General features: G+C 56.8%; 1 protein-coding gene across 1 annotated transcript; it reads right to left on the bottom strand.

The window, feature by feature from the left end:
- Positions 1-707: 707 nt before the first annotated feature.
- On the bottom strand, positions 708-8,847 carry PRDM12 (PR/SET domain 12). Its single transcript, XM_033077140.2, has 5 exons — positions 8,596-8,847; positions 7,604-7,794; positions 6,523-6,678; positions 2,895-3,006; positions 708-2,014 (listed from the first exon to the last, which is right to left on the bottom strand). Exons 1-5 carry the CDS (start codon positions 8,807-8,809, stop codon positions 1,632-1,634), a joined length of 1,056 nt encoding a protein of 351 aa, XP_032933031.1. The 5' UTR covers positions 8,810-8,847; the 3' UTR covers positions 708-1,631.
- Between the last annotated feature and the right edge of the window lie 7,981 nt (positions 8,848-16,828).

The following is a 16,828-nucleotide window of genomic DNA, read 5'->3' as shown; positions in this document are numbered from 1 at the left end:
TCGGGACTGACCCTTCCCCTCGGCCGAGCTGTGCCAGAGGAGCTGATGCGGCCGTGGAAAAGTTTAATCCACTCAAACACCGGTTTGGCCCTCAGAGCTGCGAAGGAAATGCCACGGGAAAAGCAGTGACCTCATAGAATATATCGCTTCCTTCCAGCAGTTTGCACCTGTATCCATCACAGCCAAAATATGGGCACTAATTCGTGGGATGTATCCAAGGATATCAGTATTTTTGTCTTCAAAGAGGGACTGTACAAGTTCACAAGGATAGGGACTGGCTGAATCAGTAGATAAAACCCGTTCCAGAGTGTTTACCCCAGCTTCCAGACCTGAAAAAGGGCTTCTTTAGTCAAAACCCGGAGGTTTTCCCCTCCCAGATACACTTATTGGTCCAACAGGTGACACCACATCTCCCCACTCAAAGACTGTTGTGTTAGTTTAGACCTTCACTCATCCCAGTACCCACATCCTTCCCCCGGCACATAAAATAAAGCTCTCCATGCTATCCCTCTTCTAAATGATAAATGTTCCAAGTAATTTTTATTTAGAATACAAGAGAGGTACAAATGTATTTACACTGTGTGCATATACAATCAAATAATATATAATATCAAAGTCTTGTAAATAATGTTTACATAAATATTTACAAAGTTAAAGTGACAGTTGTTTGGGGTTTTTTTTCTTTTGTTTTTATTTTCTTCTGGAAGTGAAACACGGTTTGTGAGAACTTTATACATCTTAGACTTATAATTAATATTAGAATACCTTCTCTTAGGATTTATGATACACAGCCCTCCTCCGCAGTGTGGGGACTCCAGAGGGCGCTTAGAGTTGTCCTTGGGGACAGAGCTGCTCCGGGGACAGGTTTTCTCTGTCCCCAGAGGGCAGTAGCAGTTCCAACCAAATATTCCTTCACAGCTGGGAAAGGGATGGGGAGAAGAGCTGCCAGGGCTGGAACAGGCACAGCCCGGCAGAGCTCAAACCCTGCGTGTGGATGGGCATTCCCAGCTGGCACGGTGTCCCCATGGCACCTGGCCTGTCCCCTGTGCCCACAGCATCGCTTGGAGCGGTGACAAACCCCAGTACAGGGCTGGAGCAGGGCAGGCAAAGGGGGCTTGGGTGTGGGAAAATGCAAACATTCACTAACTCCGGGCTCCCAAGGAGGGAAAGGTGTCCCTTGGAAGGAGCCACTCCCAGGGCAAACAGACATGACTGGGGTGGCCACACCAGGGCTGTGCCAACCTTTCAATGGAGGAGGATGGATAAGAGGAATTTTTCTTTCTACCAAATCATCTGTAAAACCCAGGCATGACTCATCCAGGCCCAGCTTTTTGGCCTCCCCCAGTGCATGGCAAACCCACACAGGACGTCCCACTGCATCCCTTCTCCCCTGCCAACCCCAGGGGTCACCAGCCCACCCTGTGCCACCTCTCCCTGGGGATGATCCCACACAACTCAGCTGCAGAGCTGGGGTCTCCCCTCCTTCCAAAGCCCTGCAGCCAGCAATGCCCAAAAACAACCCAGCACTCCTCCGAGACACAAAGCAGCTCAGCCAAGGGCCACCCCCCCGGTTCATTGCGTGTCTCAGCATCAGTCTTTGCTGTCCCAAATCCCTCTGCCGCACTGAGGCTTCACAGCACCATGGTGGGGATGTGATGGGCCAGCGAGGCGGGATGGGGCACGGGCAGGGCGGGCGAGTGGGCCTGCAGGGAGGCGTTGGGGGGCCGGTGGCGAGCGCTCTTCTGGTGCGCCCGCAGCCCCGCGAGCTGGGAATAGGCACTTTGGCAAACCTGGCACTTGTAGGGCCGCTCGCCCGTGTGCAAGCGGACGTGGTTGCGGAGGGTGGAGGACTGGCTGAAGCGGCGGTTGCAGAAGCGGCACACGAAGGGCTTGTCCAGGGTGTGGATGCGCATGTGGGAGCGCAGGTTGCTGCGGGAGTTGAAGCCGCGGTGGCAGATGACGCAGCGCATGCGGCCCGTCGTGCTGGCCCCTGTCTCCACCGTGTGGAAATCCTCTGGGGATGACAGGAGATCGTCAGGCGCTGCTCTCCAGCACAGCAGCTCACCCCACCCCAAGTCCCCAGGGTGCTGGGTGCCTGGAAAGCCCCAGTGCCCTCTCGCTGGCTCTCTGCTGCTGAGGTCACCTATCCTGGGCAGACCAGCAACCAGGCTGGCTCTTAGGATGCAGCCAGTGCTGGGGATGGGCTCAGCCAGATTTAGGTAAGGGGAACATTCAAGCTGAACTGAATTATTCTCTTATAGATGGACACTAAACCAATTTTCTCCTCCCTGGGCTACAGCAGAGCTTCAGGGAGTGGGTGCAGGAACTCTCAGGAACCCCCAACCATGCTCTCCAACCCCTGCCCTGGTCCCAGCTTCTCCCCTCGCTCTGCTGGGCTCAGACACTGCTCTCTCAGAGTGGGGAGCAGAGTCAGGGAGCACAGAAGTGGCTCCAAACACAGCCTGAGCTCTGCTGTGCCACAGAGAAGCACCTTGGGGAGCCTCTGAGACAAGTGGAGAGTGAAAGCCCAAGGAGAGAAAAGCCTCCTGTGCTGGTGATTAAGATCCCTTAAATGCAGAGTGGGGATGTAGAGGCTGCATCCACTTGGTGTTTCACGGAGTGTTGGGGCTGCCTTGCACTCACACCCTGCACTGCCAGACACCCACCAGCAACAGCCGTGGGCAAACTGGCCTGGAGGCATCGCCCTGAATTACTGAGGAGTCCCTCAAGCTGGATGGATCATTTCACAGTCCCTGTGCTTGTCCACAGAGATCTGGGATATCTGGCATGCCCCTGGGATGTCCCTGCCTTGTGCCCACCCCAGGGCCTCAGAGCTGGGCACAGGATGAACAGGCAGGGATGTTGCACCCTTGGCTCTTTCTGATGTTACCTACCATGTTTGTTCTTTTTCTGCTCCTCTTCCAGCCCTGGCACACCTGGGATGCCCAGGAAGGTGTTGTGAGAGTTCCCGTACCAGACCAGCAGCTCTTGGTCTGGAGGAATCATCTAGAAAGAGAAAGAGAGATAAAGGATTGTTGGGAGGGACAATGAACATCCAACCATGTGCTGGTCCATTCGGACCTACCCTGGCTGTGCCCCATTCCTGTGAGACCCTGCTGCCACCTGGGACCTGCCATCGGTCCCCAACACCCACAGGCAGGCACGGAACAGTCCAGGATGCGGCACTGGAGGTGATGGCACAGCTCAGCACCAGCACAAACCCACTCCAGGTTCTCCCCCAAGCTGGGGCACAAATGGGGTTATGGGCAAATCTGCAGCTACAGAGCACAGGGACAGATCTGGAGTCTCCAGAGTGCAGGACCCAGAGGTCCCAGCAGCTCAGGGAGACCAGGATGGGGTGGAAAACAGAGACATGGAGAATAAACCATTGGTGGAGCCACAACCAGCATGACAGAGACCAAAGCAGAGAGCTGGGACACAGAGCCCCAGCTCAGGGCTCCAGCAGAGCATTTTGTCTTTGGACAGAGCCATCAGCACCGTCCAGCTGCAGGGCACTGGCAGCCTGTCCCACCCACCCCTGCCAGGGCTGATTTTAGAAGGTGGAAACGCAGATCTGCCAGCAAAGGGCTCATCAGCCTGCAGAGCAGAGGAGAGCTCAGGGCTGCTGTAAGAGATCAGGCTCAGGTGTGAAACGCTGCTTATATCCCCCACCAAAGCTGCAGTGCCTGCAACAGCCCGAGGACAGCTACAGGACCAGGGCAGGGGTTTTTGCATCATCCATGCTCCCATTTCACTCCTCCTGTCCCTGCTGTTCCTGTCCTGTTCCCGCATGGCTGGGTGGAAATGCTGCTCAAGGCTCCCCTCATGCACCATCCCTGGCTGGAAAGATGGATCCTCTCAGACCAGTTCAAACAATACTAATAACAACATCACTTCATTAAAAAATGCGTATTTTCCCTAGCAGTCCCTACTGTTAAGAACCTAATTTAGAAATAGGAACGTCCTGCGTTTTGGAGGACGGTTTTCTGTACACTGAGCATGTTAGATCCAGGTAAAGCATCATCCACATCAAACACAGATCCTAAGTTCAATCACCTCAACACTGAAAATATGTTGAATTTTAAGCATCTGAAATCAATAGGGATTTGACTTCATGTTTTTGTCCATCTGCATAAAGACCTCACTGGGCTGCAGAGGAGGAATTTGGGAGGCAGAGGAAGCCGATACCTTTTGCATCCCAAATTGATGACACTGTTCCTTGGCATTATTTACTCTTAACAGAAATAGTCATTTTTAATACAAGCAAATAAAATATTGCTGAAAGGATAAAACAATCTGCATGGGTGCATACACAGGTGTGTGTTTGATTCTGCTGATGCTGCTGCAGCCACGCCAGCAGTGAGTGAGCACCCATACACCCCAAAGCAAATTCAAATTGCCCCCCAGGAATCTTGTGGCCTTTAGATTGAAGGCCAAAACTTTCTGCCCTCACTTTATTTTTCCACCAGCAGCAACTTGGTATTGCCGAGAAAGAGGATGGGAAAAACAAATCAGCAAATAAGGGCAGGAATAGGCAAAACACATAGAGAAAAAAAGCACCAAATAAATCAGATTTTTTTTCATGAAGGTGAGAAAGGCATCCAGAGAGATGCTTTTGGAGCCCTGGGGCAGCAGAGGTGGGTGCAGAGCAATAGGGACTGGGCAGCTCACCATGCCACTGCCACAGGGGCACAGCAGGGATGGGCAGGAGGCTGTGCAGGGGTCAGGAGGTGGGGAAGCCACCAGGGCGGGAGGGTGACAACAGCTACACATGGACACGGTGGTGCTGAGCAGGGCAGTGCTCAAGTTTGGGTCGGTGTGTGCGTGCCCTGCCGAGCTTGGGGAGCAGTGTGACAGCAGGGACCCTTCACGCCAGCTCCTCCCACACATCACTTGGGGTTCAGCACTCTCAGCATCTCAGATTCACTGCTTGTGCCAAGGGAATTAAACTCATCCTGCTCCACTGCTCACTGCTTCAGCCCCAGGAACAAGCCCACAGCTGGGTCACGGCTGTACCCAAATATTTGCTCACCCCCTACCTTGTCGGTGCCTGCACAAGTTGCAAAAACCACAGTTACTAACTGCGCTATGGCTACCTGGAATTATTTTACTTATTTGCGTGATTTAGGAACAGTAGTAAAAAGCACTTAAGGTGCTGTCACAACAGGCACAGCTGCCCACAGGAATATCAGGTCTTACAGCTAGGAACACCTGAAGCCTGTGGAGGGATATCCAGCACGAGAACAGCAGGGAAGAGCTTGGAGCTCTTGGGAGAGGTGGCAGAACCCAAGGGGCACATGGGACTCTCCTGCAGCAGGAGAGAATATCTGATTCTCTTCCTACCCACCCATCCTCCTTTGCCACCCCACGGCAGCAATCCCTAACCCAGCCCTGCTGCTTGCTCAGGCAGGGTTGGGATGTGCTCCTGTGCCATGGAGCATTTGAGTTTGTGCTCCTCTGTGAGCCGGGAGCCTGCATAAATCCAGAGAGCTGCCCTTGCCCAGGGAACCAGCAGGCACTCATGGTCATTCCCACTGAGACCTCTCCCAGCTGCAAACACTCCTCAGGTGAGACTCTGATCCCAGTACTGGAGGGGGACAATCTGGGATTGTCCCTCTTGTGACTCTTTGAGCCAAAGCTGCTGCACAGGGCCATCTCCCCAAGCTGCCATCTTTCTCCACCTGCAGTGGTGTTGGGTTATGGGGACACTGCACATGAGCAGGGCTGGTCCCCACCATCACCCTGTGATTTGTGTGCATGTGTCATCAATAGTGCCAGGGAGCCAGACACCCACCTCCACCCCAGAGTCTCCTGTAACGAACTGTGGGCACCCTGCAGCCCTCACTGCATGGCAGGCTGTGCCACCCTGGGACCCTGCTCCTGTGCCACACCAGCACAGACCAGCACTTCATACAGCAGCACGGGGGTGATGGGGCAGGAAGAGTCCCTTCCCTGCAGGGTAAAGCCCAAGGCACAACTGCCCCAGCACCACTCCCTGCCCACTGCATGGCTCCCTGCACAGCTGAGGGTGATGCCCAGGCAAAGCAGGGCAGAGTCAGGCACAGCCTGTGCTCGGCACCTGGGATCACAGAGCCCCACAAACCTTACCCTGCTATAAAGAAGCAGGTTCTGCACAAAATCCCCCTTCTTCAATAGAGCATCCAAGCCCTGTCCTTGCCCAAAGCCCCATCTGGGCCAGAATTGCAGCTCTTTACACGCTTTACACCCCAAACAAGGATCTGTTCTCCTTCTGTTCAACACACATCACTCCATGAGCCCACAGAAAGAGGGCAGAGAGGAGAAGGGACCTTTAGTACTCCCTGAAGCGCATATAATGTCCCTTCCCTGTGGTTTCTATCTCAGCTGGTGGATCTGAGCACCAAGGATGGAAAAGCTGCTGTGTCCTTCCACAGATACCCCACCAACAACCCAAAGAACAAGGAGGGAAAGTCTGTAGGACGGGGGATCCCACCACCCTACTCCTCTATTGCAGATACCCGATTTCCCTTCAGCCCCACTTACCTCAATGGCCTTGTAGAAGATGCTGTTCCCGATCTGGACCACCTCGAGGTTCTGCTCCTGCTCGTTCCGTGCACATTTGATGTAGGTCATCCAGCTGCGGTGATCCTCCTGGCTGGCGTCGATGAAGTACCGCACTGTGCCGTCCTCGTTGAAGACCTGTGAGAGCACAGAGCACTCGGTAACAATGCTGCTCACGGTGGGATGAGCCCGTCCACCTCCTGCCTCTGGGATAAAACCCCTGCACGTCCTGCTCAAAGCCAGCACAGCCTGGCTGAGATCCTGACAGCAGCTGGGAGATGTCAAACCCTTCCTGCTCGAGGTGCTGGACTGAGAAACGTGCCCTGCTCTCACTGGCATGGCTGGTTCTGCCAGCCCCTATTTCCCTGGATAACCCAGCTCCCTTCCTCAATCTCCCTGCTCATCAGAGCCCCACCAGCAGCTCAGCCCCAGAGGAAGGGGCTGTTCAGCATCCTGCAGCTGTCATGGGAGTGGGAGAATCCCTGGGTGGAGGGGGAAGGTGCATGCCAGGCCTGGAAAGATGCTTGGCAGGGTGCCAGGAAAGATGAGGCAAGTTTCTGCTAGGCATAAAATTATGATAATAATTAACAATAACTAGGAAGTGCAAGTCTGAGTCAAACAAATAGAAAAATAGAAAAAACTTCTCTATTGGCCATGCATTAGTGCACAATGTCCTGGCATCTCAGATCTCCACCAAATTCATTCAGGATTAACCTCACCAGGGCTGGGGCAAAGCAGGGGACAGGGCAGAGCTGTTTTTGTCCACTGTGGCCAATGCAGGCAGCAGCCAGCTGGGTGTTCCCCACTGCCCTGGGTGTGATCCAGCTGCTCGAGACATAAGCAACAGCATTTTGGGGCTCCTCTGTGGGCTGGCTGCACCCCGAGGGCTGAGGAAACCTCATCCTTCTCCTACAAAGGGTTCCTAAACCCACCTGCCCAGATATTTGCATTAATGGGGAAACTGAGGCACAAGGATGGTGCCCAAGCACGGGACAGAGCCCCAGCACCCCGACCCTGCTTCTCCCCAGACCAGTCCAGGCTCGGGGTTCGGGGGGGTCGTTACCTCCCACATGAGGTTGTTGTTCTTGCACAGGTCCACATGTTCGGGGGAGATGACCCTGCCCGTGAACGGCCCCATCTCGGTGCCAGCCTTGATCCAAGTCTTGGAGAAGATGCCGAGCCCTTCGCCGGGGATGGAGCTCTGGGCGATTATCACTTCCGACGGCAGCACCAGGCTGGAGAGCTTCTGCACCTCTGCGAGGGGGGAGATGGCTCAGAAAGGGACAGCGGTGGGGGAGAGGGGGGAGAGCAGGGGCGGCGGGGACCCCGCCCAACCCCGGCCCCAGCCCGGACCCCGGGGCTGAGCCTTTTAAACGCCCAACCGGGCTCCCACAAAGCGGTACAAGGTTCCCCCGGGGCATTGAGGAGGTACCTGGGAAAAGCATCCCGGGCTGGGCGAGGGAGCGGGGCTGGGAAAGGAGGTTAAATGGTGTCTATTTCGGCCCATCCAGCAATTTGTCATGCTGTTAAAGTGATCTGCATTCATTAAACTCAACTAGAAAGAAATTGCTAATTCTAAATTCATTAGTCCTTTAGGAATGCTGTAGCGGTACATTGTGCCTGAATGGCGCGAGGGCTTGTTTAAAAGGGCCCAGGAATTCCTCTTACAAAATGGGGAGATGAGATGGTTGACATATCGTGAATGGAAATGGAATTAGCCTTCATGGTAAATTAAGAGAGGAACAGAAATCCGAGAGGGGGAAAAGGGAGCTGGGACGCCCCGGCGATGCCGGGGCGAGAGAAAAGATATTGTCCCGGGCGGCTGAATGCGGGACGGCCCCGGCCCCCCCAGCCCGCGGTTTAAGTGGGAACTTTCTCAGGTCAAGCCCAAGTTAACCAAATGAATTTAAAGCCCTTTTTCCCCAGTCCCACGCCTGCGGAGAGCGGGGCGCCGGGACCGCATCCCGCCGCCGGGCACCGGGAGCCGGCCCGGGGCCGGTGGGGAGAACCGGGGGGATCGGGGCCGGTCCGGGGGGGTCCGGGGGTGTCACTCACCTCCGGAGAACGACTGAGCCAGGACTTCGGCCGTGAAGGCGGTCTTGGGGCTGCTCTTCTCCTCGAAGAGCTGCTCGCCCAGGACGTTTCTCCAGCGGCCGTAGAGGAAGCTGTGCAGGATGTCGGAGGTGATCACCTCGGCCAGCGAGAGCCCCTGCGGCTTCAGCCCAGGCTTGAGGACCAGGGCCTCGGCGGGCAGCACCGAGCCCATCATGGGGGCGAGGCGGCGGGGCCGAGCGCGATGGGGCCGGGCGCGACGGGCGGTGGGCGGCGGGCTGGGCTCCGTTCGGCTCGGCGGCTCCCGCCCGGCTATATATGAGCTTCATTGACCCTCCTAATTGGTTATTAATGACCTCCCTGACGTTGGCGGAGAGACTGGGGCTGCCGGAGCGAGGCGAGCCGTCGGAGCCCCCCCCTCCCATCTCCTCCTTCCCTCCCCTCCCGGGGGTGGGGTGGCTGGAGGGAGGGAGGGACACGGCGAGCACACACACACACACACACACATAAACACACACAGTACACACACACATACACACACACGGATACACACACACTCACCGGCTCGGCCCCCCGCACCTCCCGGCCCGGGCAAACCCAAACCCGGGCACCTGTCCCCGGGCACGGCACAACAGCAGCAGAAATGTCCCCGCCGGTGTCCCACGGACGGGCCGCACCTCGGACACGGTCCCGCTCCCCACCGGGCCCCCGCGCTCGTTTTGGGACTGAAACGCTGCGCTTTGGGGCCATTAAACATCACAACGAAATCGGCGGCCCCGAGCCCGACAACTCTCGGGGCTCTGCGGCGTTTGGCCCTCGCAGCCCCGGGGAAACGGGCTTAGCTCCCGCAGTTGGCCCCGATCGTGCTCGGCTCCCCGCTGCCCCCCGCATCCCCGGCAGCTCCGGGAGGCTCCGGCGCTGCTCCCCCAAAAGCCAGGAGAGGGTCCCCAAGCACGGGCTGGGTGGGATGCGCTCCCGGGGCCGATCCCCGTTTGACCCCAAGGCAGGGCTCACCAGCTCGGCCAGTCCCCAGCCCCACATCCCCGTGGGAATTGTGCCCAGGTGTGGATCGGGGACCGCTCCTGCATCCCCCGTCTCCCTGCAATGGCAACCATGCCCTGCCGTGTCCCCCCAGGGCCGGACCCGACCCCGGGGAGGCTGCAGCATCTCCGGGCTCTGCCTCATCGCTGCCGTCCCCGCAGCCGAAGGCATTCCCCGGCCAGCCACGGCTCCCATCCCCACCCTGCCGAGCCCAGGAGCTCCGCAGCCACCTCTGATCCCCAGCAAGGTGACATCAGAGCGGTGCCCCCAAACCCAGCGCTCCCCTCCGGGCCCGAGCTTTGCCGGCTCAGCAAAGGGTTAATCTTTCCCGGATTTAAACCCAGTCCTGCTGTGTCGGAGCTTAGAGCCCTCTCCTTAGCCTTGTTCTTTTGATTTTCATGGGGACGAGGGGCTGCAAAGGGCTGCGGGGAGAGGGCTGGGCCCCCGAGATCCTCAGGAGCTCAGAGGCCGGGTCCCGCAGCCCGGAGTCCCGGGAAGCCCCGGCGGGTCCCACCGTGCCCAGGCAGCCAAACACAGCCCGAACCCCCAGCCCGACCCCGGGTGAAGCTGTGGAGTGTCTTCTGGCCTGGGTGAAATTATGCTGCATACAACCCATGTGCAATTATTGCTATTAATCCAATCAAAAAGCAACGCAGATAGCAGGAACCCACCCAAACCTGCGCTTTCTTTCGGGTTTTCGCCCGGCGAGAGGCAGCGCTGTCCTGAAAAGGGGAGGTTAACAACCTGTCAGGAATTGGTTTGGGGTTTAATAAGCGTAAAAATTAAGTTTATTTTGTTTTGCTGGACTTTGGCTAGAGTAGAGAAGCCGTCAGAATATTTCAGCCTTGCTAAACACAACGCATCAGGTGGAAAGGTTCCCAACACCGGCTCCCTCAAGCCGCCGAGACAAGCCATCGGATTGCTTTCTTTTTTTTTTTTTTTTCCCTTTTCCCCAGGAAAACCCTTCAGCCTTCAAGTTATCCCGGGACAAAAATTAAAAAAAAAAAAAAAAATAGGTGCTCTTGAACCCCCTGCGGCTCCGGTGCGGGCTGGTCTGAACCCCGCTCCCGGCTGCGGGGGCTCGGCGGTGCGGGAGGGAGTGATGGAAAAAGGTGGGAAAAAAAAATTCTTCTGCGTGGTTTTAAATATCCCCAGCTGTTTCCCAAAGCTTCCTCCCGGTCCTAGGAAGGTGCTTTGCTGTGTGTTCCCCCCCCACCCCACCACCCCCTACTCATTTCTCTTTTTTAATATCGCAGCTATCCCTCCTTTTTAACATTTAAGAGGAAACAAGTTTAATATTCATGGCTGTTAATAGAGAAGGGCCATTATCGCCGCCCCATTGTTCTGAGCCCCGCACAATGCTGCTTGTATTTTCATGTGTATATTCCCAAAGTTCCTTCTGAGCGTTTAGTGAGCACTTTAATATTCATGGGTGTTAATAGAGAAGCCCTCAGTATATTGGCATATTGTTGGGAGGTGTACATATTGGTCTGACTCTGAATAGCCACAGTCCTCTTTTCTTTTGCTCTGTTTTGCAGGGTTGATGGGCCAGGAGTAAATGGGCATTTTTCCCCCCCGTCTCCCCCTTACAGAGAGAACATCTTTATTCCAGTCCCAGACTTTCTGGTTTCCCATTCAGGACCCTCAGAAATAATGTCAGGCAGAAGAAAAGTGGAGCAAATCAATCTTTCATGGTCTTTTTGAGACCAATTTGACATCCATGGACTCTTCTTTTCTTTCACAGCCTACAAGGGGATGGTCAGGATCTGGACAAGGTTGGGGTCTGATGAGGGGAGACATGGGATCATAATGCAGCAAAGAGAGAAAAGAAAAGCAAAACAAGAAAAGATTGCAGGGATGGGGTGATGGAGGAAAAATGAGGGTGAATGACAGTGCAAGAAAGGAGATTAGAGCCCAGCAGCTGCTTTTTGGGGGGCGGGGGGGAGGGGGGAGCTCTCTCCCCTCTTCCAGCCCTTCGCATGAATAGGATTTGAACAGAGCGGAGATTGATTTATAGTTATTGCAGTTGAACATTTATTGCTCTTAAAGAGTGGCGGGGAGAAAAGAGAGAAAAGGGGTTTGAAAAGCTCCTTTCTGTATTAAAGAGGTATCAAATGAAGACTGCTGAGATAATATACAGTGGCCAATGGGAATTTGATTTGCTTTAAAATTTAACTCTTGTGGGGCCGCCGGGGACGGAGCAGGGATGCGGGGATGGAGCCGCCGCTGCCCCGGGCCGGAGCAGCCGCGATTCTCTCCTCAAACCCCGCATTCACTGCCCGGCTTCACCGCGAAGATCCGCGCGGCTCCCGTGCGGCGGGGAAGGGCTGCAGCGCGGAGGGAGGATTAGTGCTTCGTTAGTACAGTTTTGTAATTTTTAAATTTTAATTTTTTTTTTCCGTAGAAGGTGAACGCAGGAGGGATGCAGAGCTGCGAAAATAACCGGCGCAGGGAAGAGCCCTTCTCGAAGCTGAGTTTTTCTTGCCCTAAAACGGGAGGTTTCTCCTCTCCGGCAGCAGAAACGCGATCGCAGCCGAGTCCCCTCGGGCGCAGAAAGGAGCCCATTGTTCAATGGGGAGAAATACATTTTTAGCGGTGATTGAAAGCTCCCCTCTCGTTTGAACTTTAGAAGAAAGTCCCTGGCAGGGAAGAGCATCCCCCTCCCTCTGCCCCAACATCTGTTTGGAGCAATCCAGGCTCTAGGGCAGAGCCGGGCTCTGCCCCCTCCCAAAGTCATTAAAAAGATATTAGTTGAGCTGAGAAAAGTCCAGCGCAGCCCCCGATCCAGGGTGGGCTGGGAGGGGGGTGGTATGTGTCATTAAAAACGATTTGGGATTTGCCAGCACTAATACGAGGTGAAGGGACCGCGGGGTCTGAGTTCAGAATCCCCCTGGCCCCGGCGGCCCCGCCGTGCCCTGCCCGGTGCCCGGTGCTCTCTGCCCGTGTCCCGGTGCCCGGTGCTCGGTGTCCCGGTGCTCTGTGCCCGTGTCCCTGTGCCCGGTGCCGGCGCAGGGCGGCTCTGCCGACCCCATCACCTGCTCCGAGCGCCCCCCGAGCTCCGGGAAATGGGGACGGAGGGCGGAGAGCCGGGCTGGGAGCCGAGGCGGTCAGCTGCTCCGGCCGCAACCTCCGCGCCTCCGCGGGCTGCAAATGCCCCGGGAGAGGGAGGGAAGGGGGGCAGGAGGGATCATCGCACCCCTGCGGGAGCCGGGGGAGCCGGGGCAGGAGGGATCATCGCACCCCTGCGGCTGCCGCAGGAGCCAGGCGCCTCCGAAGTTGCTAAATGTGTCATTTATTAAAGCATTCAGGGGGCTTTTCTTTGGCGTTTGCTTGCAAACTCACAAAGGCCGAGCTGCTGTTTGGGGGTCTTTTCTGATGGAAAAAGGGCTCGGAGACCCCCGGCACAAAAGAAATCCTGGCAGTGCTTTCAATGGCCAGGACTCAATGAGGGGGACCCTGCGCGGAGCGGGCGGGGGCGAGGGGCCGCCCGGTGCTGCCTGAAAGGCAGGCCTGAATGTAATGGGGAGATCTGCGTTTATTTGTTGGGATCACATTTAATTAGCTTAGTACAACCCTTGAAAGACAAAGGGACCTCAATCTGGATCCAATCTGAAGCTCGTTTGGAGAGCGAGGGCTCCTGGAAAAGTCAAAAGAGAGAAAGGAGAAAGAAAAGGGAGGCTGGGAGAGAAAGGGGCTGGGGGCCCAGCCAGGTGACTGGCACGCGTGAAACAAGGGGGCCTTTTGGGCACAAGGCAGGGCTCAAAAGGGAGGGAGGAAAATAGCCTCTTCCTCAGGTTTTACCTACTTAAACCCCCTGAAGGGGCTGGAGCTGAAAAGCCTCAATGGGGGCTAAGGAGGCTGCAAAGCAAACAGCAGCTCTGGAGAGGGGCTCCGGCCCTGCCGCCGCAGCAGTTGGTGACACTCGGTTATGGGAATGTGCCCAAATGTTACCTGCGCCCGGGAACGCTCCCCCGGCGGAGCAGGGGGTGCGGGAGGACAAGGCGATGCCCAGGGCGAGCCTGGGCTGAGGGGGGCCCGTGGATCCTCCGCATGTTCCCTCTGCAGGATGGGACTTCCCACCTGTGCCTTCGCCCACCCCACGCAGCATCATCGCTCGGGGAGCTTCATCTCGGGCCAGAGGGGCCGTGGCTGGGCTGGGACAGCGAGGAGGGGTCCCCATGAGTGCACCCCTCGCTTCAGAGCAGCCCCCGGCATCCCCATCCCAGCGCCAGCTCTGGGCACACGCAGGTGCGTGGTGAGGAGGATGAGCTGTAAAACAGTGACAGTCCCCAAGGTGAGCAGAACTGAATGGCCCCTTGTGTCCCTCCAAACCGGGCACTGTCCCCTGCCCCTGCTGCCCTCCGAGGGGCGGGGAGGGCTCGGGTGCCCCCGAGCAGCGCTGGAACCCGGCGGTGCCCGGCGGCTCCGGGCACGGAGCGTTTGGGGCGGTGAAGCTCCAGCACAGGGCACGGCAGCGCCTGGGAGCCGCGGGCTGATTGCGCTGCTCGGGGAAGGAGCTTTAGGGCATTATTTGCCTCCATTTCACTCTGCGGGAGGCCGCGGAGCCGAGCAGAGATGCTGAGTGCTCTCCCCTCCGCTCTCGCTCGCTTCCTCGCCTTGCTTTCCTCCCTTCCTTTCTTTTAAGTATTATTTCCACGATTGTTTCGGCGAGGGTGTCACGGCACGCAGGAGCGAGAGGAAGAAAATCACCTTCCCAGGGAACACGGTGGTGGCGAATCGCGGTGGCGACTGCACGGCCACCACCGGGGCTCGGCAGCGGGGACAGAGCGGGGATGGGGATTGCAAAGTCAGGAAAATCTCTGCCCCTTTCCCTCCCTCCCGGCAGTGATCTGGGGATGGGGCAGTCGCATCCCACCTATGTCTCTCCCGCATCCCACCGGCGGCTGTCGCACATCCCGTCCCTCCTGCAGCATCAGCTCCAGCCCAGCTGCGACCCGCGCTGGGACAGCAGAGGGAGAGGTGACCGAGGGAGGGTGTGGGGCTGTCCCTGAGCCCCTCTGCTGCCCTGCCCTGCCCTGCCCTGCTCTGCTTCCACAGCCAGGGCCGAGCCTCTCCAGCACTGCCAAACCCACGGCCGGCTGCACCAGGGAACTGCAGGAGCAGCCTGTGGGAGACGGAGCTGGGCAGGACCAGGACCTGAACACCCAACCCCAGCTTCCCTGGGGGACAGGGCTGGGTGATGGGGACAGGGCTGGGTGACAGGGACAGGGTGGGTGACGGGGACAGGGCTGGTGATGGGGACAGGGCTGGGTGACGGGGACAGGGCTGGGTGATGGGGACAGGGCTGGTGATGGGGACAGGGTGGGTGATGGGGACAGGATGGGTGACAGGGACAGGGCTGCCCGCAGAGAGGTGACCCCGGCGTGGGCTGAGGGCTCCTCTGGCAGCTCCTGCCCTTCACCAGCCCTGTTTCCCCCAAAACAAACAGCGCAGCAGCTCCAGCCTCCCCGTGCAGCAAAGTTTGATATTCCCTGGCGAGTGGTCCGAACAAGGAGGCAGCGCTGAGTGACGGCTCCCACAAAGGGCAGGGACCGTCTAATCCCCGGGACCGCGGCACCTGCACCCCGGCCCGGCCCGGATTAAAGGGGAGCAAGCCGGGCTCTGCAAAGATCAGAGGCTTCATTAGAGCGGCCTTGAAATAGGATTTCCTCAAGTGATAAGGGGCAGGGTGGGAAGATAATCGGGGGGGCTGTTGGCACCTGCCCCAACATTGCCCCCAGAGATGCTCTTTTGGGTCACCTGCCTTGGACGTGGTGCCCCAGACCTGGAGGGAAGTGGCAGGGCAGGTCTGGGCACCCACTGCTCCAGATCTTCATCCTGGGGATGGCTGGTTCCCCTCTGCCATCTTCCTCCACCCCCAGAGCTGCCCAGACACAGATGGGGCTCGCTGCTCGCTGCCCTCCCACTGCCCTTGGCTCCTCCTGCCAGCAGACCCGGGAGCTGTGGCTCTTTCAGCTCATCTTCACATCACATAACACCAATTTCTGCTCATTTCCATCATTAAAATTCTGGAAAGATTATTTTGTGTCTTTTCTAGCCTTATGAGAGCAGAGAAACACTGCCTACCATGGGCACTCGTTCGCTACCCACAACAAATCCAGTGAAGAAACCTCCAAACCAGCCAAATAAAGGATAAACAGCTCCCTGCATGGAGTGAACACCCACGTGCTGCTTGACAGGATACACTGACACTGAAAATCCAAATTCCTCGCCCTGTGCCACAGTCCTGCCAACAAGAACAGACCTGAAAATCCCCCTGAGAGTGGGAGGAACCAGGTGGGTTTAGGGGAGAAGCAGCAGTGCAGGTGGGAGCTTGTGGACATCCACATCCAGTGGGAAGCTCCATGTTAAACACCAGGAGCTCTTGCTCTGACCACGCTGCCCATTACTGTAAATACAGCGTTCCTTTAATGCAATTAAATATTTAATACTTGGAGAAGGGGGAAAAAAGGTCCCACATCTTGTGTCTTTCAACAGTCATTTCAGTCTAACTTGCAACGGCCTAAATGTTATTTGTTCTCAAATCATGCAAAATTAAAGAAAGTATTTCAGACTATCTCAAAGCCTCCCACTCCTAAAAGAGCTGTTCCTGTTCAGGCTCGCTGAATATCGAGCACAGGAGAGCATCAGGGTCATCCTGGGCTCATGAGATGCTTTAGTGATGAGGATTTTAGGGTTGTTGCTCAGAAAGGGTTTGCAGAAAGACCAGAATTAATTTCTGCTCAGAATTCGGGCTCTGCCTGCAGGGTGGGGTGGGGACTGCCAGCCTGGGGGGTCCTGGGGGACACGGTCCAGACACCCACACACACCCAGCAAAGCTGTCTGCTGGGTAGAGTGAGATGGATTCATTCTGGGGGGAGCAGAGCCCTCCTGTGCCTGAGCCAAGGACTCTGGAAAGGGATTGAGGGAAGGAGCATTTTTGTCAAAGGCAGGAAAGAACAGGGGCTGGGCATCTCCTGCCAGGGTCATTGACTCAGTCCTGCTGTTCCCAAAAGCCACACTCTGGAGGCCAAGCCTTCCCCAAACTGAAGATCTTCTCATGGGATCACCTCACTGCCCCTCAGGACACTGTTCTGGCCTGGTCCTGTGCTGGGATCTGGTTCCCTCAGAGGAGGAAAAGGCTGCACCATCCCCATCACCGTTCATGGATCCCAAAGTCCCAAATGTGTCCCAT

This window comes from Catharus ustulatus, chromosome 21 (genome assembly GCF_009819885.2).
Source record: "Catharus ustulatus isolate bCatUst1 chromosome 21, bCatUst1.pri.v2, whole genome shotgun sequence".
NCBI classification, from domain to species: Eukaryota; Metazoa; Chordata; class Aves; order Passeriformes; family Turdidae; genus Catharus; species Catharus ustulatus.
The sequence above is the reverse complement of the archived record's forward strand: the minus strand, read 5'-3'. Positions and strand labels throughout refer to the sequence as shown.